Genomic DNA, 19,814 nt, shown 5'->3' with positions numbered 1-19,814 from the left:
CTAAAGGATAAGATCTTCCTAAGCAGCTGAGCCATTGCCCTGCTTTGGCTAGCTAGCAGTGGAGAAGCCTCCACCCTCAACCAGCCTTCATCATCATGGCTTGCCAGTCATTCAACATGCAGAGCACTCTGGCAAGGCAGGTGGTAGATGCAAAGTTCTCGATCAGTTATCGTCGAAAAGTCATTCTTAGCCGTGGCAGTGCTCTGTGTTCAGTGATACAAGAGTCTTCCACTGCGGCCGCAGGTAACTAACTCACTAACTCTGTGCTTAAGAGAAATGCATGTGTAGTGATTGGGTGAACTGTTCGATAGTTACTGAAGTGAAGAAGGAAGAGACAGTTGCAAAGGAAGCTACTCAGAAGCCCAAGAAACCCCCAGCAAAGTCATTGCCGGAGATGATGGAAGAGGAAGTGATTCCTGCACTGAAAAAGACTCTTGAGGCTCAAGAGGATATATCAGATATTGACATCTCATTTCAAGATAAGAAGGTCAGTGAATCTTGAAACTATAAACTTTGTTCTAACCTGAACAACTTGCATGATAATAGTGCATTAACAGTTGGAAGGATCTTTCCTGAAGAATAATGGAATCCCATATTCCTTCTGGGCCTTTTTCCCAGATGGAGTTTTGACAGGTGATGATGCTCTCTTTCCATATACATAATTACATATACAGATAGTTCACCAGTGCAAATGGAGGCTCGCTAGTTTTGCTGCATTTGCAGGTCCCAAAGGGTTCTCGTTGTCGTCATACGGATCGGGAGTCAGCACGGTCGAGCCCTTCCTCATTGATGAAAGGAGAATTGCTGGTAAACAAGTAGTGTTTTGGGTAAGGAAGAGACTGGCAGCTCAAGGCATCATCCCTGTTTGAAATGAATAAAGATGATTGCGATTTTAACTTTGGATCATTGCCACTGTATCTGTTCGATGTTTCCGATACCACATCCCCCATTTTGTTATCATAAATGTATTGAAAGAAAGGAAACGATTGAAACTCTGAAGGAAGAAAGTAAAATAATGGAACTTGTGGGTGGTTTAGAAGCTTGTTATCACTTTCCTAAGGTGAAAATACCCTCAGAATACAAGCTGATCCTGCTCAAAAACTGAGAAAACCGTTAGCTGGGAACGTGACTCCATTGTTGACGGGATGAAGACTCCACACTATCCTGTAATTCAGGAGCGTTAGTGTCGGTCCAAGGAAGGGGTCTTCGACGTTAGTTCTCCGATGTTCAAATCAGTATTCGGTTAAAGCGAAGAGAATAGTAGAAATAAATAGTAGCAGAAAACATGTGGAATAATAGAGTATCATATACCATCGCCGGTAGGGGAAGACCCCCTTTTATAGTTTCACTATAGTGCCTGTGCACAAAGATTCCACCTTTTGCCAGGGGGCCGTTAGGGTGGCGGTTCCACCTTTTGCCAACTATAGTGCCTGTGCATGTTCCCTCGGATGGGTCTAGTGTCCCCTCGGATGGGTCTAGTGACTAGCACATGAGGTGTTGCCATTATGAGGTCTGGGGTTCGAATCTCAGCAAAGTCGAAGTAAATGCCTCTCTTATGTGCTAGTCACTATTCCAAAGGTTAGTAGCCATTCGTAATTTACCTCCTCCGTGTTGACCCTGGGACAAGTTGGCGGAGACGCTGGGGGCGAGCGTATTCGCATTTTGCCACTACTATAGCGCTTGTGCACGCATCCCAAAACATATGCACATTTTCCAAAGTCTTCCTAAGAAAAGACAAGTTGAAAAGTGTCTCTGACACCTTTCCTTAAACGAGCACGCAAAAATCCTTATCATGTGATAGACTAGAATCTTCTAAAATACAATTTGCCCATAGTACATCCTCGGCTTGTGGATCGCCAGCTCGACCTTATAGAATGTGGTCAACTGATCATTCTTCAGTCGACCCATCGTTTTATTGCAAAGTCATATGTCCAATCGACCCATTGATCCGATCGGATGAGCAGTATGTCGGGCGAAGCCTTATTTGCTCTTTGGGAAGGATGGCTGATCGACTGATCGGGCTGCTTGGCTAGGACGGTCGATCATGTGACTCAATCCCTGAGTCAAGATAGGAAGTCTGTCCAAACGAGAAGCCCGAGAGAGCACTCACACCGGACCGGCCCTACGGTTAGCTTGGACGCATCATTAATACTGTTAATATCTTTGACTTCTTCTTGACCTTGACCACCATCTCGACTGATTTCCCCCATTTTGACCCGCTCTGGGAGGGTTCACCATTATCGCCGCATCACAAGCAAAGCATGCTAAAACTCTTTCAAGAAGATGACTAAATTTTGAATGAAAACTAAGCTTGAGCGAAGCCATTCTTTTATAGAATCTGAAGGGAAAACTTATCACGCAGGAAACCAAATCAGATCCTTGCACACTGTAAGGGAAAATGCAAAATGTTATAAAGTTTCTTAGAAGTTAAATGGCGCCATCAGTTCATGATAATGAAACCATTCGATAAAAAGAATCCATACAAGATACAAATTTAATCAGAGAGAGAGAAGTTCCATGGCTCGAAAATAACCAACAGATTCAAAGCAGCAAACTGAGACATGAAGAATACGTTTGCAGCTTGCAATCCAAATGAAGGTGAGCTAAACAGCATGACAACCGAAAGCCGACATGATAGATCAGACTCTCATTTCGAGGTCAGGGGCGACAGCTTTTTTCTCTTCAACTTGTTTGGCACTTCTGAATCCGTTCTGTTGTTCATTTCAATTTCCTCGTCTAAGTTTATTTTCTCCACCTGATCACCTTCATCTGAAACATTGTTTCTGGATTTTGTTTCTCTCTCGTTGTAAGTAGCTTTCAAACCCAAATTCAAGTCCAAATTAGCAAGGTTGTTATCATCTGCCGAATTTTGCTCTGTATCTGAAACCTGAATTGAAAAAACATGATTCAGGATACATCTATTACTTGGTACATATTCTGTATCATTTTCCCTCATTGCCCCATATTTTTCATCTAAGTAAACAGATTATAAGGGATTTCTTAGCGCATATAGATCAGCAAGAAAAATGTTCAGAAAATTATGTGATGCCTAAACAAACAAACAAACAAACGAAAGGACAAACCTGAAATTTCATCAACCAAAAGAAGAAGAATACCTCAAGTCCAGAATATGACCTACTGAGGCAGATTGAGTGGTACATAGAATGCAACAATAAAGTGCATCATATTTTAGAAAGGAAACTGAATACTACTTTAGTGCTAGCCTAGTGCAATGACGAGGGGTTCAGTGAAAAAACCAATAAATGATTAGTGCACAGAGAACCTTACGCGCTAAGGCTATGTTAACTTGAAGGAAATCTGAAGCAACTGTGAAGCGAAATGGAAAGGTAAGAAAAAACAGTCATAATTCCTACCCTATTGTTTACTTGGGGTGATGGAAAGGAGACGGAAGAGTAGATGATCCCTTTCACCTATGTTGTTGGCTTGGAAAGAAAATTCGAAGTGTAAAAATTCAAAGAGTAGACGATCCCTTTCACCTATTTTACCCTTTCTCATAAGAGGATTAAGGTGATGTTTGATTTAGGGATTTGAGAATGGATTCATTTCCAAATCTTATGTTTAATTGATGGGAATGGAATTAAAATTTTGGAATGAAATCCAAAAACTTGGGTATTAATGAAACTCACCTCCTCCCTTGAGTTTTGATGGAAATGAGAATGAAAATTAAATTTTAGATGAAAATACCCCTTAATATATTTGTTCAATTTTTCTTTAATATCATGTTCTCTCTCGTCATACTCACTCTCTTCATTCTATCATCACACTCTCTCTCCTCAATCTCCCCCATTATACACTCTCTCCTCATTTTCTCTTATCACACTTTTTCTCTCCTCGGTCTCTTTCATCATTGATCCTGTCCGAATGTTGAATCAATAGACGCTGGGCACGTGGCACTCTCCGAGTAACTGATGTAGATCTCCGGCTAGTCGTACGAAACTCTGGCGAACCTGCACAGAAGTCGGGCCGGGAAGGGGTTCCCGGCGGCGACCCTCCGACGCTCAAGTCAGGCAAGCAATCAATGAAAAAAGTGGCTCCAAAGGTATTTTTTGCGTGTGTACCTCCGGCGAAGTATGAGGCTCTTTATATAGAACGGTGATAGAGCTCCTGCACGTCCACCGAGGCGCATACGTGTTCGTAGCCCATACCTCGGTATGTGTCTGTCAGAAAGCTTACCTGACACCATACTGCTACAGTCCAAGCACGTCTTCGATGGGAGTATGGCCTAGTCATAGGACTTGACAGCTGTCATAAGATGTTCATTGTCCTTCTCTCTCTACTAAATGTCAGGGCTTCCGGCCGGCCGACACTCATCTCCCGTCCGGCAGGCCGGCCCTCATCTCCCGTCCGGCCGGCCGGCCCTCATCTCCCGTCCAGCCGGCCGGCACTCACATCACGTCCGGCTGGGGAGATCCTCGATAAGGTGCTATGTGGGGACTGCTAGCAGTATGTTACTTTTATGTCTACGGTCGAGCATGACTTCTGCTCGGCCCTTCGTTACTGTTCAATCGAGCGCCAGAACCCCGACGTCGGTCGGGGCGCCTTTTCCCATTGGTTATTTACTGGTCCTTTGACTTCCACGTGGCGTTGACCCCTCAAAATGGGGGTCCCCTGTTCTAACCGCCGGATCACTTGCCTCCCCCTCAAGTCTAGTCGAAGGAGGCGAAGTCCGACTGACTGGACTGCCGATCTGACTGAGTAACGACCGATACATTAGTCCGCTCGACCAGGCTCAGGGATGCTCATCCGTTCGGCGGTATCTTGCCCGTGCCTTGTATTGCCAGGGAATTTATGCCGAATCTTCTTCTCTACTGCCAACCACGTGCGTTGCGTGCGATACAGGACACTCATTAAATGTAACCCGTATCTTGCTGACACGTGGCAATCTTTCTTTTGTCAGGGTATGGTGGTGGCGTCACCTCCGATGGGACAGCTGACGTTTGAAATGAACGGCTGGATGATGACCTCGTTCTTCACGACCTGAATCGGACGGCTAAGGCCGTACGGGGCAAACGTTATAAATCTCGCGGCCCCCTCTCTCCGCCGCCTTCTCCTTCATCGACCTTCGACCCCCCGCTGTTGTTTCTGCTCCGGCGATCCTTACTCCCCGCCTGTTTGGTACGCTCGCCATCTTCTTCCTTTCCTCGATCTTTCTCGTACCCGTAAGCCTTCCTTTTCAGCTTCCCTCCTCCTGTATTGCTTTCTTTTTCATTCTGTCGGCATTTTCTTTTAGTTTTTCTGTCAATATCTCTTCTGTTTCGACCATGGCGAGTACTTCTACGCCTACAGTCGGCGCTCCTAGTCTCTGGTATACGACTATGGAGAGCCGATTCGATGAAAAAGACGCACTGCGTCTCATTCGAACGTATGAAATTCCGGCTGACCATGAGATAGTTGTGGCTAGTCCTTCCGATCGGCCTAATGACCCGCCGCCCGACACCATTTGCTTCTTCCGTGATCAATTTTTGGCCGGGTTGCGCTTTCCTCCACATTCGTTCATCATCAAAATATGCAACCACTTTCGCCTCCCGCTCGGCCAATTAGTCCCGAACTCGATTAGGTTGCTGAGCGGGGTGATAGTCCTTTGCAAATTGAATGATATCCCCTTGGACCCCCAAGTCTTCCACTATTTCTTTTACCCCAAACAATCCGAGTGGGGGACCTTCATATTTCAATCTAGGTCGGGTTTCGTCCTATTTACCAACATGCCGAGCTCCAATAAGCATTGGAAGGAGCATTTCTTTTTTATGTGTCTCCCCGAACGGCCGGCCTTCCGAACGAAGTGGCAGACGACGGTGCCGAATCAACCGGGTCTTGGCAAATTCAAGAGCCATCCGGCGTATCTTCATGCGGCCAACCAGCTGGTCGGCCAACGTTACGATATCGACAAGTTGCTCCTTCCTAGAGTAATGTACATATTTGGCTTGTCTCCCATCCAAGCCGATCTGCCTTGTAGCATGAGTAAGCAATTCTTATCCCCCTTTTTCTTTTGTTCTAACTGATTTATTCTTTGTTTCTGCAGCTGAAGTTATGTGGCGTGCTAAGGCAACCGAAAAGCTCAAGCTGAAAGCCGCCAATATTGAGGTGGTGAAGGACAAAGAGGTAGCCGAACGGGGTTTGGTTCTGGCCGGCTCGACAACTGAAGGGGATGGGGGGACTCAGATGGTTCCCACTGATCCGGCCGCCCCTATCTCCGCTGATGACGTCGCACTCGATCCTACTACTACTGATCATGCCGAGGAGGAGGGCCGATCGGCTGATGAAATCCCTTTGGTGACTCGTAAATGCCGCAGGCTAGAACAAGCCGCTCAACAGCCTGCACCAGGAGAACAGCTTTCCGAGCGGAGCGATGATGCTCATGTGGTTTTTGAGGCGGTCTCCTCGGAGCACACTCCGACTCAGCTTGAATTGCCGCCGACCATATCGGGCGACCTTTCCCTCTGGAACTCTCGTCGTCTTAGGCAGGCGACCGTCCGGTCCGATCGACGAGTCCTCGGCCATCTGCTACATCTCAAGATGACTCGGCGGCCGAGGTGATTAAAGCCCTAAGATTTCCCTCGGAGGAATACCTACTGTCCGTCGATCGGCCATCGGTTCCCGAACAACAGATCACCCTCACCGGTCCGCTCGCCAAAGTTTGGGAAGACGTGCGCGTCAGCTAGGGGACAGTAACCTGCAGCAGGCGACCGGGGTATGCCTTTCTGCTTTACTGATACTTTTTATTTTAGCTTTTAACTTAACTGCCTTTGTTTGCAGAGTTGGGTAGAGCAGATTGCAGTCAGCAATCGGCTGGCTGAGTTGGAGGACGAAATGAAAAAACTCAAACTTTCGGAGGTGAACCAAGGGCAATCCAAGGCTGCTCTAGAGAAGAGCAAAAAGCTTTTGGAAGCCGAACGGAAACACGCTTCCGATCTGGCGAGCGAGGTCGCTCGGCTTGAAGCTATAGTCAAACAACGGGATAAAGAGATCAAGACGGCGACCTCTCGGAAGCGTAAGGCCATTGACGACATGGACCTAATGAAGGTGGAGATCAGAGGGCTGGAGCAACGCATCAAGGATCTGGATGCCCTTCTGGCCACCGAGAAGGAGAGCCGCTCGGCTGATCTGCTTAAATTTGAAGGAGACTTGAAGGATCTCCATGCCGCCAACGATGCTTCCCGAGCCGCGCTCAAAGAGTATCAGGAGGGGGAGTCGGCTCGCTCTGACGAAGTGAGGAAGGCATTTGTCCGCTCGGACGACTTCGGAGAGAAATTCACCGACAAGATTTCCCTCACTTTCGAAGAGGCGATTAAGGCGGCGGTGGATTACTTGAAGACTAAAGGCCACCTTCCCGCCGAGCTGACCATCCCCCCAGAGGATCTGGCTACCGTGATGGGCGCCATTCCTGATTTTACTTCAAAGGGGTTTTTTATCAATTTTTGCTAAGCGAGCCGCTCGGCCGTAGATCATCTTTCCGTTCCTGTAACTTTTGTTTTGGCAAGAAATTTTTCTTTCGTCATGTTTAAAGTGTTCTTTAAAACTCCTCCGCTCGGCTTCATACTCTAACATGGACTCAAGCCGATTGTCTTCAAAAAACGTCTTTCGCTATGCGACTGCGTAGCCGCTCGGCGCGCGAACGTCACTCGTTCACGTGCTGACATCTTTAATTCTTATTAGCCATCTTTTGCTTTGCACCTTACCTCAAAGGGGTTTTCCATATATTTTTGCTAAGCGAGCCGCTCGGCCGTATGTTGTCCTTAAAGAACAGGCTCTGTCGTCGGTCGGCTCTTACCGCCGGAATGTATCACGTAGATGGCTATCCGCTCGGAAGTTTTATAGACGCCGGCTCGTCTCTCAATATTTAACGTCGGAGCTCGACGGTCTTCCGCTCGGAGGGTTTATAGACGCCGGCTCGTCTCTCGATTTTTAACGTCGGAGCTCGACGGCCTTCCGCTCGGACGTTTATAGACGCCGGCTCGTCTCTCGATATTTATCGTCGGGGCTCGACGGTCTTCCGCTCGGACGTTTATAGACGCCGGCTCGTCTCTCGATATTTAACGTCGGAGCTCGACGGTCTTCCGCTCGGACGTTTATAGACGCCGGCTCGTCTCTCGATATTTAACGTCGGAGCTCGACGGTCTTCCGCTCGAGAGTTTATAGACGTCGGCTCGTCTCTCGATATTTAACGTCGGAGCTCGATGGTTGTAAAATACCAGAAAATAGGCGAATATTAATAAGGGATTTTTCCGAAATTTTTGGAAAATTTTCGGGAATTTTTCGGAGCTAGTACGGACAAGTTAACGGGGATAAAAAATGGGGCCCGGAAAAACCTGTTTAGGCTACCCTATTTAAGCGAGGAAAAGTTGATTTTCTTTTTCCTTTTTATTTTTTTTATTTCTTTTCTTTATTCTCTTTTTCTCCTCTGATTTTCTTTATTCTCGCGTGCCAGAACCTCACCCGACGTTGCCGATTTGCCCTAACCGCAGGCGGCGGTTTTCCCTTCTCCTTCTCCACCTCGCGGCGACTCCTTGCATCGCCTTGCCTCTTCCTTTGCTGTCGCCGAAGGTGTGCCCTTGCCGGATCCCTCTGCCGAAGCTTCTTCCTCTCCCTCTCACTCTCACGGCGAGGAGCACCTCTCCCCTCTACCGATCTCTGGTTCTTCTCCTAGTGACGGCGCCGTCGGTTATCGCCGGAGCTGCAGAGCCCCTCTATCGCGGAGGTCATGCCCTAGCCCCTCTGCTGTGATTTGGCAGCACAACTGCCACTTTCCTTCCGTGCCCTAGCAGCGATTCTTGAAGGTAAGGTACATTTCGTGCCCTAGATTTCCTCTTGTTGCTGGACTAGGTATGATTCAGCCACCACTAGATTATGTTCTGCAGGATTGTGTACTGTGGAACAACAATCAAAGCTGTGAGGTAGAGGTATTTTGTTGCTGTGGTGTTGGAATTGAGATCGTGAGGTGAAGTAAGACTTGCTGTGGAGTTGTTCTTAGTTTCCAGCAGCGATTTCGCTATCCGGCAGTATACTTCCCTGCTGTGGATCAACAGTCACGGCTGTGAATTGAGGTGAGTTTTATTCAGTTTTAGGGTTGGTGCAGAGTGATGACATTTCAGTAGTTAAATTGTTCTAATTTGATGAGGAGAGGGGGATGTGTAAGGTGTTAGCATATGATTTTTGATAGAATGAAATCATATCTTATTGTATTGCGTTGGTAGGTCATTCATGATGGTTATATGATTTAATGATTGTTATTCGGATCATAGAAATGATTATCAGATGAGGGAGTTTGATTGAGGAGTTAGATAATCCAATTAGGGTTTATAATTGGATTTGGATTTATGTTAGCTTCTCGAGGATTTGATTTAGCTAATTTGTTTATATGTGATTAGCTAAATCTAGATATCATGTACTACAGGACTTTGACGTGAGACGAGCATCTCAACATTGGATTTGACTGGACTGGACCTGCTATTTGAGGCGGGTACCTCTTGACTTATCTTTTATGATATTGTCATTGGATATGTATAGTATTTTATAACTACAAGCAATGAATATGTTTGCCTTTGGTATGTCACTGTTTGATATCCATAGCATGTTAGATTTGTCACCTGTGAAGTATCCGTACTTATATCTCGTGATTTGTTACCATGAGTATCTTGTTGCCATGAGTACCTTATTGCCATGAGTATCTTAGTTTCTAGAGTGACATACCATGCTTTACTGAGGTTAGGGTTAGACTCTGGATTTTTGTTTCTGACATGTATATCCAAATTATCTGATACTTAGGTTTTTATGTCATGCTTGGATTGTGTATTTCTATTGGTATATCATATATGATTCGTGTACTTAGATCTTGTGGCTTTGATCTGTGCATATTGTAGGTACATATGCTATGGAAGGGGGATATGTTTAGGATCTAGGTTGTTATACCATAGAGGACCAGTATACCCTAGATCAGTGGATTTGACATACGATCTTGTGGTACCCATATTATGTATATATGGATTTTCTTTCTGTTGATCGTGACATTCCATACTTATTATGTTCGGGACATAGGTTTTGATATTCTATCTGACTGTGTACTCTAGATCTTAGTATGTGACCATCGATTTTACCGTACTCATTTTATACATATGGATATGGTTATGTTGATCGGTTTATAACCATGCTTAGTGTCATGCATCATGATTGCATCTTTGTGATTGTCGGCTCTACTATGGTTGAGCACATCGCCAGATTACATGTACTGCACACCACCACTCATGGATTAGTGGTATATCAGACAGTGTGTGGCGGTTCAGTGCTCCGTTGGTCCGTTCAAGTGTGGTAGCGGCCGTGATCGGTTCACTCTGTTTAGCTCGGGCATTTAGTGTAGCGTAGTAGCCGGACGGTGGACTCTGTTTGGCTCCGTTGGTCGGTGACTCAGCGTGGTAGCCGGCAGATAACTCCCGTTATCGTGTCTTGGAGATGAGAGCATTGAGCTCCCCATTTATGATTTGGGGTCACGGGGCGGGAGTACTCCAGCATCCGTCCACTCGGTCACTCATCGGGAGTAGTGACGGCAGAGTGCACGTGTCGCAACCCTACCCACTCGATCTCACCATTTGTGTGAGATGGTGACTGGCGGGGGTGACAGGACGCATCATTAGCATCGTATGCATTGATGCATTTATATTTTATGATTGTGTTTCTGCGTTTGGTTCTGCGTTTGGTTGAATCATACTTTTGACTGCATACGGGATTATTGACACTTCGGTTTGTGACCCTTTTATGCGGATAGGGTTCTGGTGAGTCTGACTTCCTCGATTACCTTTCGGTTTCGTATTCCTATATATGATTAGGAAGCGTATTCCGTGTTTATTCTTGTTAGATATATCTTACTACTGTCCATTGGTATTATTTGAGTTGTTGAACTACTTCGTCGATACTATCTTTTCGGTGCAGTTGGTTTTGGTGTCGCTTGGAGTATCATGTCTGCTGGTCCCCATCCCTTTTTTCGGTTTCGTATGTTTTGTTTGTTTATGTATCGGTTTGTTTAGCTCTGTACTCGGTTTTGTTTTGGAGTGTTGATGTTGTTATGTGGTATTTTGTATTTGTTGTTGGTTGTGTAAGCCTAGCCGGCTAGCAGTCTTTGTTTGGTATTGGGTTTACATCATTTCGTTGTGTTGGTTTTGTTCCAGCTGTGTGATGATATATATATAGCTGCGTGGTTGTGTGTATATTCCGGCCGTATGTATATTATGTAGAAATGCTTGATTGTCACCGTCAGGGAGTCTTGCCGAAATTTCTTGGACGAGGACTCCTCGGGCGTGATATGATCTTCCTCGGATGTTTATAGGCGGCTCGTCTCTCGATTTTAACGTCGGAGCTCGGCGGCCTTCCGCTCGGACGTTTATACGCCGGCTCGTCTCGATATTTAACGTCGGGCTCGGCGGTCTTCCGCTCGGGAGTTTATAGGCGGGCCCGTCTCGATATTTAACGTCGGGCTCGGCGGTCTTCCGCTCGGGCGTTTATAAACGGCCGGCTCGTCTCTCGATATCTAACGTCGGCTTCGGCGGTCTTCCGTCGAGGGTTTATAGACGCTGGCCCGTCTCGATATTTAACGTCGGCTCGGCGGTCTTCCTTCGGGCGTTTATAGCGCGGCTCGTCTCGATATTTAACGTTGGAGCTCGGCGGTCTTCCGCTCGGACGTTTATAGACGTCGGCTCGTCTCTCGATATTTGCGTCGGAGCTCGGCGGTCTTCCGCTTGGAGGTTTATAAGCCGGCTCGTCTCGATATTTAACGTCGGCTTCGGCGGTCTTCCGCTCGGAGTTTATACGCCGGCTCGTCTCGATATTTAACGTCGGGCTCGGCGGTCTTCCGCTCGGGCGTTTATAGGCGCCGTTCGTCTCGATTTTTAACGTCGGAGCTCGGCGGCCTTCCGCTCGGAGGGTTATAGACGCCGGCCCGTCTCTCGATATTTAACGTCGGAGCTCGACGGTCTTCCGCTCGGATGTTTATAGACGCCGGCTCGTCTCTCGATATTTAACGTCGGAGCTCAACGGTCTTCCGCTCGGATGTTTATAGACGCCGGCTCGTCTCTCGATATTTAACGTCGGAGCTCAATGGTCTTCCGCTCGGGAGTTTATAGACGTCGGCTCGTCTCTTGATATTTAACGTCGGAGTTCGACGGTCTTCCGCTCGGACGTTTATAGACGCCGGCTCGTCTCTCGATATTTAACGTCGGAGCTCGACAGTCTTCCGCTCGGGCGTTTATAGACGCCGACTCGTCTCTCGATATTTAACGTCGGAGCTCGACGATTTTCCGCTCGGACGTTTATAGACGCCGGCTCGTCTCTCGATATATAACGTCGGAGCTCGACGACCTTTAAGGCTAATTTCAACACGGATGATATACGCCCTGCCGAGCGGCTAGGGGTCTTCGTCTTCGATCATTTGGCTCGGATAAGTTTTACGTCCGGCCGATCGGCACGGGATCTTCGTCATCGAGCTTGACTCGTGTAACCATACGCCAGGCCGATCGACACGGGGTCTTCGTCTTTGAGTCGGTGGCTCGGATCTTATATATTATGGAGATAGGCCGCTCGGCCGATAATGCCAATTGCGTTTTTTAACATTTTGCTTCCTGCATTTCGAATATACAGCCAAACAGAAAATACACAGCATTGATGCACCTTTCACCCTGCCGGAAAGTTTGGATATAATTTGCGCTTCATGGTTGATCCAGTCGATCCGTCTTCATCCGCTCGGCGACTCGTCCTGACTTCCTCTATGTGGTTGATTCGTTGCGACATGAACTCCGCTCTTGAGGTTCGAAGGAGGGCTTGCTATAAGTTGGTCGGAGATAAAGTATACGCTTTTGAGGAAATGGGCATGGCGATCGGTGCTTCGCTCGGGAGAATCGTCGCTCGGGGCCTTGCCTTTTACATTGTCCCGTATTGGTATTTCATCCGACGAAAATCCCCGATCTGCGGGCTTCAGGAGTGCGGAATAGGGCTCGATGAAATCTGCGGTGGCGGTGGTGCTTAGCTCGACCACCGGGCGATGTTGCTTCTTTGCTCGGCCGCTCATTTGTTGCTTTGTTTTGCTCCATGACTTGGCGGCCCTTGCCTTGATTAGGCGTCGAGCTCCTTCGTGGAGAGCATCACCGTGTGGTCCAGCTTCGTCCATTGCTTCCGATCGAATGCAGGAGCATTCCACAGACGGCGCCAAATTGATCTGTCAGAATCTTTGAATCGATGGGCCTGGGCACGTGGCACTCTCGAGTAGGCGATGTAGATCTCCGGTAGTCGTCAAAACTCCGGCGAACCTACGGAAGTCGGGCGGAAGGGTTCCGTGGCGACCCTCCGGCCTTCAAGTCGATGACAATCGATGAAAAAGTGGCTCGAAGGTATTTTTGCGTGTGTACCTCCGTGAGTATGAGGCTCTTTATATAGGCGGTGATAGAGCTCCTGCACCGCGTACGTGTCCGTAGCCCATACCTCGGTATGTGTGCATCGAAAGCTTACGACGCCGTCTGCTCTGATCCAACGCGTCTTGATGGGACGGTGAGAACACCTTGATTTGGAGTATGGCTAGTCATAGGACTTGCGGTTGTCATAAGATGTTCGTTGTCTTTCTCTCTCTAAATGCGGGGCTTGGTAATACTCGTCTCGTCGTGGCCGGCCCTCGTCTCAAATCGGTGGGCACTCGCGTCGTATCAGGCCCTCCGTATCGTCGATATCTTTGGGAGATCCTCGATGAGTCTATGTGGGGCTAGCGTATGTTACTTTTATGTCTGATCGGCGTGACTTCGCTCGGCCCGCCGTTCTTGTTGATCGGTAGGAACCCGGTCGGGGCGCCTTTTCCCATTGGTTATTTACCGGTCGGCCGGCCGGGAGGTCGGCCCCTCCTTCTCCAGTCGGGGCGCCTGGCCCTTTGACTTCCACGTGGCGTTGACCCCTCAAAATGGGGGTCTCCTGTTCTAACCGCCGGATCAATCATACTTTCTCTCTCATCACACTTTCTCTCTCCTCATCCTCTCTTATCATGCTTTCTCTCCCATCAAACTCTCTTTCTTTCTCTCTCATCATACTTTCTCTCTCCCATCACACTCTCTCTTTATTTTCTCTCATCACACTTTCTCTCTCTTCATTCTATCCCATCATACTTTCTCTCATCATATTTTCTCTCTCCTCATCCTCTCTCGTCATGCTCTCTCTCATCACTCTCTTTACTCATTTTCTCTCACCACACTTTCCCTCTCTTCATTCTTTCCCATAACATTTTCTCTCTCATCATACTTTCTCTCTCATCATATATTCTCTCACATCTATTTTTTCTCTAAGGGTAAAAAAGATATTTGGGTTTATTCTGATAGAAAATATTCAACTAACCAAATATTATTTTTAAGAATGATATCCATGCTCATACCCATTTCTATTCCGCAATACTATGATTCTCATTCTCATTCCGATTCCTAGGAAAGAACCGAACACCACCTAAATGTAAAAACGACTATAAACCTCATAAATCTAAATTAAATAGTGTTAGTTGCTAAATATATCATGTAATTTATGAGTTTTGACAACTCTAACACACACCTGAAATAGCAAAAATCTATCATGTCAATAGTTTTTCATTTGAAAATTGCAAAATGATGACATGCTGTCAAGTCGTCATCCTAACACATATAACATATCATCAAGTATATTCCAAGAAAAACATAACAAGACAAAATAGAATCATATCATAAAGTATATTTCAACAAAAACATGACAAGAAAATAGAATCCTATCACTGCCAATTGAGTTTCAGCAGATTGAGATCATTGATGATAAATAGTGGGGCAAGGGCACCACTGGCAAATGGAGGTGATAGCTATGAGGGTAGAGGATTTAACTAAATGTGACTACCATGGGGAATCAAGGTTATTTTTTCCTTCAATTATGTTTTATTGAAATATCCTATAATTATGTTTTATTGGAATATCCTATATGACATGGCAATATGCCATGTATAAGCACTTCAATCCACAATTTTGTACAAGTTTTTCGGCACAATAGATTTACTACAATTTCAGATACTGCAATTAACCCAATTAAATATAGTTCACAGAAAAAGAGATGTAAAGCAATCAACTACCACCCGAAAAAAAACTAATAATTTGAAAAAAAATAATAATCATGACTGAAACTGAATTAAACCTAATTTAAAATTGATCACTATTTGAAATAAAATCTAGAAAAATTGGAAGTAGTCAAGACAAGCTAAATTACAAAAATTTGAAATAATTAATCACACAAGAAATAACTACAAAAATTAAAATTAAACAAAATATTGTTAATAAAAATGTGGTCTGGCCCTTGCTTGGGACCCACATTAGTGGGAGCTTTGTGCACTTTGCCCTTTTTAAAAATTGTTAATATGAAAGATTGAGCTTTATTGCCAAAGACTTCCAAGTGTAATAATTATGGAAGTAAGAGGATGAGATAATCATTTAAATCTTTCCTCCACTACCTTGAAAAAATCATTTAACTCTTTCCTCCACTACTTTCATATTGAAGTAAACATAGCCTAAGAGCATCCTTTCAGGCAATCATTAAGTAAATGGACTGGATGGAGACTACCAAATGAAAATCCTAAATGAATAACTGATTACTGGCATTGTGAAACAATCTATATCATCACTCCATCATTAACTTGTTCAGGTAACTTGAAGGAAGCTTAAGTTTTCAAACGTCCATTGCATGACAAACATTAATTATTTGTAGAAGCATTAGAAATAGGTGAAATGAAAATTATCTATGTCCAATGGCGTAGCCAGGATCTTCAACTGCCCTGGGCCATATTACAAACAGTTGGCGCCGAAAGAGCGCAGGGCAGTTGGCGCCAGTGAACGCATGCTTCTCAGCCGGCGAAAAAGGCACAGGGAGCACTGGACTATGATTTAGTGCCGGTTCGCCGGTGAACACCTTATTTTCATGATGAAAATGATGAAATTGCTGGGCTCCACTGGGCTGGCCCAACACTGACTCCTTATTTTCATGATGAAAATGATGACATTGCTGCGCTGCACCCAGTGCAGCCCGGCATTGGCTATGCCATTGTCTATGTCTATGTAACCAATAAATCCTAAATGAAAAACTTTTACGGCAAGATTTAGATAATCATGGGTACATACTAAATCTTGTCATCCATCTTCATGAGCTATTACTCCAGTCACCATAAGGGAAATCAACTGAGAAAGAAGTAGTAGATAGATGATATCAGAGATATTTACCGCCACAGATTCACCCATTACAATGTCGTTCATGTCAGGTTTCGTATTAGAAGAAACATTCTGGTTTATCTGTGAGGAAGGGTCAGCATCACTAGGTTCATTTGTCTCATCAAGCTTTTCAGCGTCCTCTTGTTTTTGATCTTCGAGAACAGAAATCTGCATTGGTTACAAAAATCAAATAACCATATACTAACAAGTCTTACAGAAGTATAAAAATTGGAAAGAAAGATAACATCCTTGTTGTACTAATTTAGACAACTTACATGCCATAGATTATGAGTGAATGGAATATCGTAATGCAAGACTATGCTCTAAAGTCCAAAATAATGATAAGAAAACCATACTACAAGAACAGCTATAGGGTAGTCAGGTAGTGATTGCTTGGAAGAAGGGAGCCAAATGGAGGGGGAGGGAGTGGAAAAGGATGAAGAGCTTCTGCTACTTGACTATGGAGTGATCAGGAGGCATCCCTTGGTCTCTCTTTTCCTCCAAAATTGATCAGCTCATATATGCACAGCTTTGGAAGAGAGCAAGAAGAAAATGATAAAACACCAATACACCATTTTTTTCTCACTAACTGTTTAACACCATCAGAACTAAGATCATTTTCAGCTGCCACTAGACCATCGTGTATCTTCACGAAAGGACCATCACTGACTGCCACTGTCGGTCAATAGACCATCAGTGGTGGTTAGATTAGACTGCGAACCACTATCGACTGCTAGAACTTGTCGCTGGAAGATTGCCAAAGCATGATGGTTGTTAGATCAGATTGGACCACTGCTAGATCACCACCAGTCCATGGCGAGTTGCTTGACCATGCTCAAATATCGACCACCATCATCACCTTTCCCAATTGAGTGGAGGAGAGGATGGTAGAGATGAATGCAATTACCTCTCCTTCCCCTCCACTTCCAAGTAGACAACTCTTGACTAGGTTATCATTAGCATAGTTAACCTATGTTAACTAGTACAACACATTAACACAGGTTATTATTAGCATAAAATCTTCCAATCAATGACCAGATTCAATTTTAGATTGATATTTCGAACTTTTTACATTACCATGTTCAATGTGTTTCGCCAGGTTAACTAAATGCACAAGGAATCAATACCAGCATAAGCTATGAACATTGTATTATGGTTCAATTTCCTTTTTTATGTTGATTAAGGAAATGGTATGGACAAAGAATAGTAGGCTTTCCTTATCAAGGACCAAACTTTATCCCACTAGGTGGGGTCAGCTAGATAGATCATTCTACATCATTATACTTTATCCCCTACTATATCATCATCTATACTTAAATAAATTTTATCTTATTTTATTATTGCTAATCAAGTCTTTTTTGTCTACCTCTTCTTCTTTCGGTGTGCGTATTTGTCATAGTTTCACATCGTCTAACTAGAGCATTTATTGACCATCAAAAGTACATGCCCGTATCATGTTAAACGCGTCTCTCAAAATTTTTCCTCAATAAATGCAATTTCAACTTTCTCTTTAATGCTCTCATTTCTTATTCTGTCCATCCTTGTATATGCACGCATTCGCCTTAACATCCTCATCTCTGCAACTCTCATCTTCTGCAACTCTCATCTTCTGCTTATGTACTCGAGTTATAGTCTAACATTCAGAGCTATATAACATAGCAGGTATAACCGTCATTTTGTAGAACTTTCCTTATTAACCAAAAAAATAAAATCACAATTTGAAATATGACATGTAGGTTGGGAGTGAAAAGAAACCTGAAATAATGGTCACAGAAAACTAATAAAAAAAATGTAAACCTTGGAGCTTCAGTTATAGTGTAGCTTCCTAAAGAAAATCGAAAAAAAAAAAAATCTAATCTGTACACAAGTTTCTATCAGACAAGAACTGTTGAACCGGTTAACATAGATGGATTGTATCCAAAGTTGTATTATGAGTGGTAAAGTAGGTTTCATTGAGCAGACCGTCATATTTTATATTTAAATACATGATACAAACATTTTATCACACTAAGATACATCTTTGGATATGTTTTGCTCTGAATGGTACAAATTCCAGTCGTGTGGGGGAAAAAATGAAATTGCTAAGTGGGTCACAGTTCTTAGTTCATTCACAGAAGCCACATTTGTTCTCATAGCGTATATTAGTTCAAATGAACCACACACTAAAAAGTCATGTGTCCAGGCAAACAGCCTAGGAAAATCTGTGCTAAATTTCACTGATAGTATTATAATGATGGTATTCTTTTTATTGGAAAGTCTATGTGCTAAACCATGGACCTAATTTAGGATATATACCTAGTGAAATTTATAGCCTTAAGAATTCACATAAAGGTTTTCTAATGCCTAACTTACTTTGACAAAAACCTTGGAATCAAGTCAAAATACTCGATAGAAAACTTATTGCAATAGCAAAACTGCACGAAGCTCTGGTTGTCTTAGTTGTTTTTATCCCCTATGCTCTATAATTGATTTCCTACGAGTAGAGACATAAAAGGGTTTCTTTATTGTTGGAGATGATTATGAATTCATGATCATGATCCTCCTCATCAAGCCATGTAGCCCTAATTATTTAGAATAAGCTACATACATGGATCGTCCCTTCATTAAACTTCATAGAAGACTACATCATTGGAAATATCATAATCATAATAGGAACCGGCCAAGGTCTAAATAGGCAAATTAAGATCCTAAAGAACAAGATCAGATCTTTGATCTTAGAAAACAGATCGATAGAGGGAAAGCTATGATAAACCCTAAAGGTGGTGACAATCCAAGAACAGTATCCAAATCGCACCTAACCACAAAAAATAATCCTCATCCACGAGAAAATACCAAACTTGAGACATGGATCGAAGTTCAAAATCATTAGAAAGAGGGGAAACCAGAATTACTGCTTGAATCCTGGGAAAAAAACCAACTTTATAGAAGGAAACAAAATCGCAATTCTAAAAAGAAAAAGAAAAAGCAGTTACCGGTACATATCGGAACTTCCTCGGCGGGGGCTCCTCCGGCTGGGCGGCGCTGTCGGCGGGCGTGGAGGAGACAGGGGCCCACTTGTAGAGGAGGAGGTGGGATCGGGCGGCGTTGCCATTGACTCTGGCCGCCGCGGAGTTGTTGGGGGCGGCAAGGGTGATCCACCTCTTCTTCCACTTCCTTACAGGTCCGCTGAAGACCGTCGCCGGCCCATAGCGGGTCGACGACCGGCCCAGACGGGCCCCCACCCCCTCCATTGCAATACACTATTTTGTATACGATCGCTCCCACGCGTTTGGGCGAAGCAGCCGGCGACGATGATGCCTTTGGCTCTCCGTCGGCTAGCCCGTGCTTTGATTTGATGCTGCAGGGGGGGTCGAATAAAAGTCTAAAAGGAAATAACTGTTACAATGGCAATATGTAGGAGTCCGTTATGATAGGCCCGTTACGGTAGCTCAATTATTTCTTTTAGCAACTCCCTTTTTTTTAAAAGTTCATCTTTTGAAATTTATAAAAAATAATTATAAAAAATTATTCAAAGGCAATAATTGGCCAGACTAAAAAAATAAAAAACGTTCTTGTTTCCTCAAATAA

General features: G+C 44.5%; 2 protein-coding genes across 2 annotated transcripts; one reads left to right on the top strand and one right to left on the bottom strand.

The window, feature by feature from the left end:
• The first annotated feature begins 6 nt into the window (after window positions 1-6).
• LOC121996042 lies at window positions 7-906 on the top strand. The gene is made up of 4 exons (XM_042549850.1): window positions 7-243; window positions 312-487; window positions 558-633; window positions 724-906. Exons 1-4 carry the CDS (start codon window positions 96-98, stop codon window positions 867-869), a joined length of 546 nt encoding a protein of 181 aa, XP_042405784.1. The 5' UTR covers window positions 7-95; the 3' UTR covers window positions 870-906.
• Window positions 907-2,389: 1,483 nt separating this feature from the next.
• On the bottom strand, window positions 2,390-19,608 carry LOC121996040. The gene is made up of 3 exons (XM_042549848.1): window positions 19,220-19,608; window positions 16,260-16,415; window positions 2,390-2,887 (listed from the first exon to the last, which is right to left on the bottom strand). Exons 1-3 carry the CDS (start codon window positions 19,475-19,477, stop codon window positions 2,648-2,650), a joined length of 654 nt encoding a protein of 217 aa, XP_042405782.1. The 5' UTR covers window positions 19,478-19,608; the 3' UTR covers window positions 2,390-2,647.
• Window positions 19,609-19,814: the final 206 nt, after the last annotated feature.

The sequence above is a fragment of the Zingiber officinale genome, chromosome 6A (assembly GCF_018446385.1).
Source record: "Zingiber officinale cultivar Zhangliang chromosome 6A, Zo_v1.1, whole genome shotgun sequence".
NCBI lineage: Eukaryota > Viridiplantae > Streptophyta > Magnoliopsida > Zingiberales > Zingiberaceae > Zingiber > Zingiber officinale.
The sequence above is the reverse complement of the archived record's forward strand: the minus strand, read 5'-3'. Positions and strand labels throughout refer to the sequence as shown.

Bases quoted from the DNA above. Each gene is read 5' to 3' on its own strand.
- LOC121996042 (XM_042549850.1), top strand. From the start codon at position 96: ATGGCTTGCCAGTCATTCAACATGCAGAGCACTCTGGCAAGGCAGGTG. The intron at 244-311 runs GTAACTAACTCA...ACTGTTCGATAG, and splicing joins GTCTTCCACTGCGGCCGCAG to TTACTGAAGTGAAGAAGGAA. The intron at 488-557 runs GTCAGTGAATCT...GTGCATTAACAG, and splicing joins TCTCATTTCAAGATAAGAAG to TTGGAAGGATCTTTCCTGAA.
- LOC121996040 (XM_042549848.1), bottom strand. From the start codon at position 19,477: ATGGAGGGGGTGGGGGCCCGTCTGGGCCGGTCGTCGACCCGCTATGGG. The intron at 16,416-19,219 runs GTAACTGCTTTT...TAACCAATGCAG, and splicing joins GGAAGTTCCGATATGTACCG to ATTTCTGTTCTCGAAGATCA. The intron at 2,888-16,259 runs GTAAATATCTCT...TTTTCAATTCAG, and splicing joins TAATGGGTGAATCTGTGGCG to GTTTCAGATACAGAGCAAAA.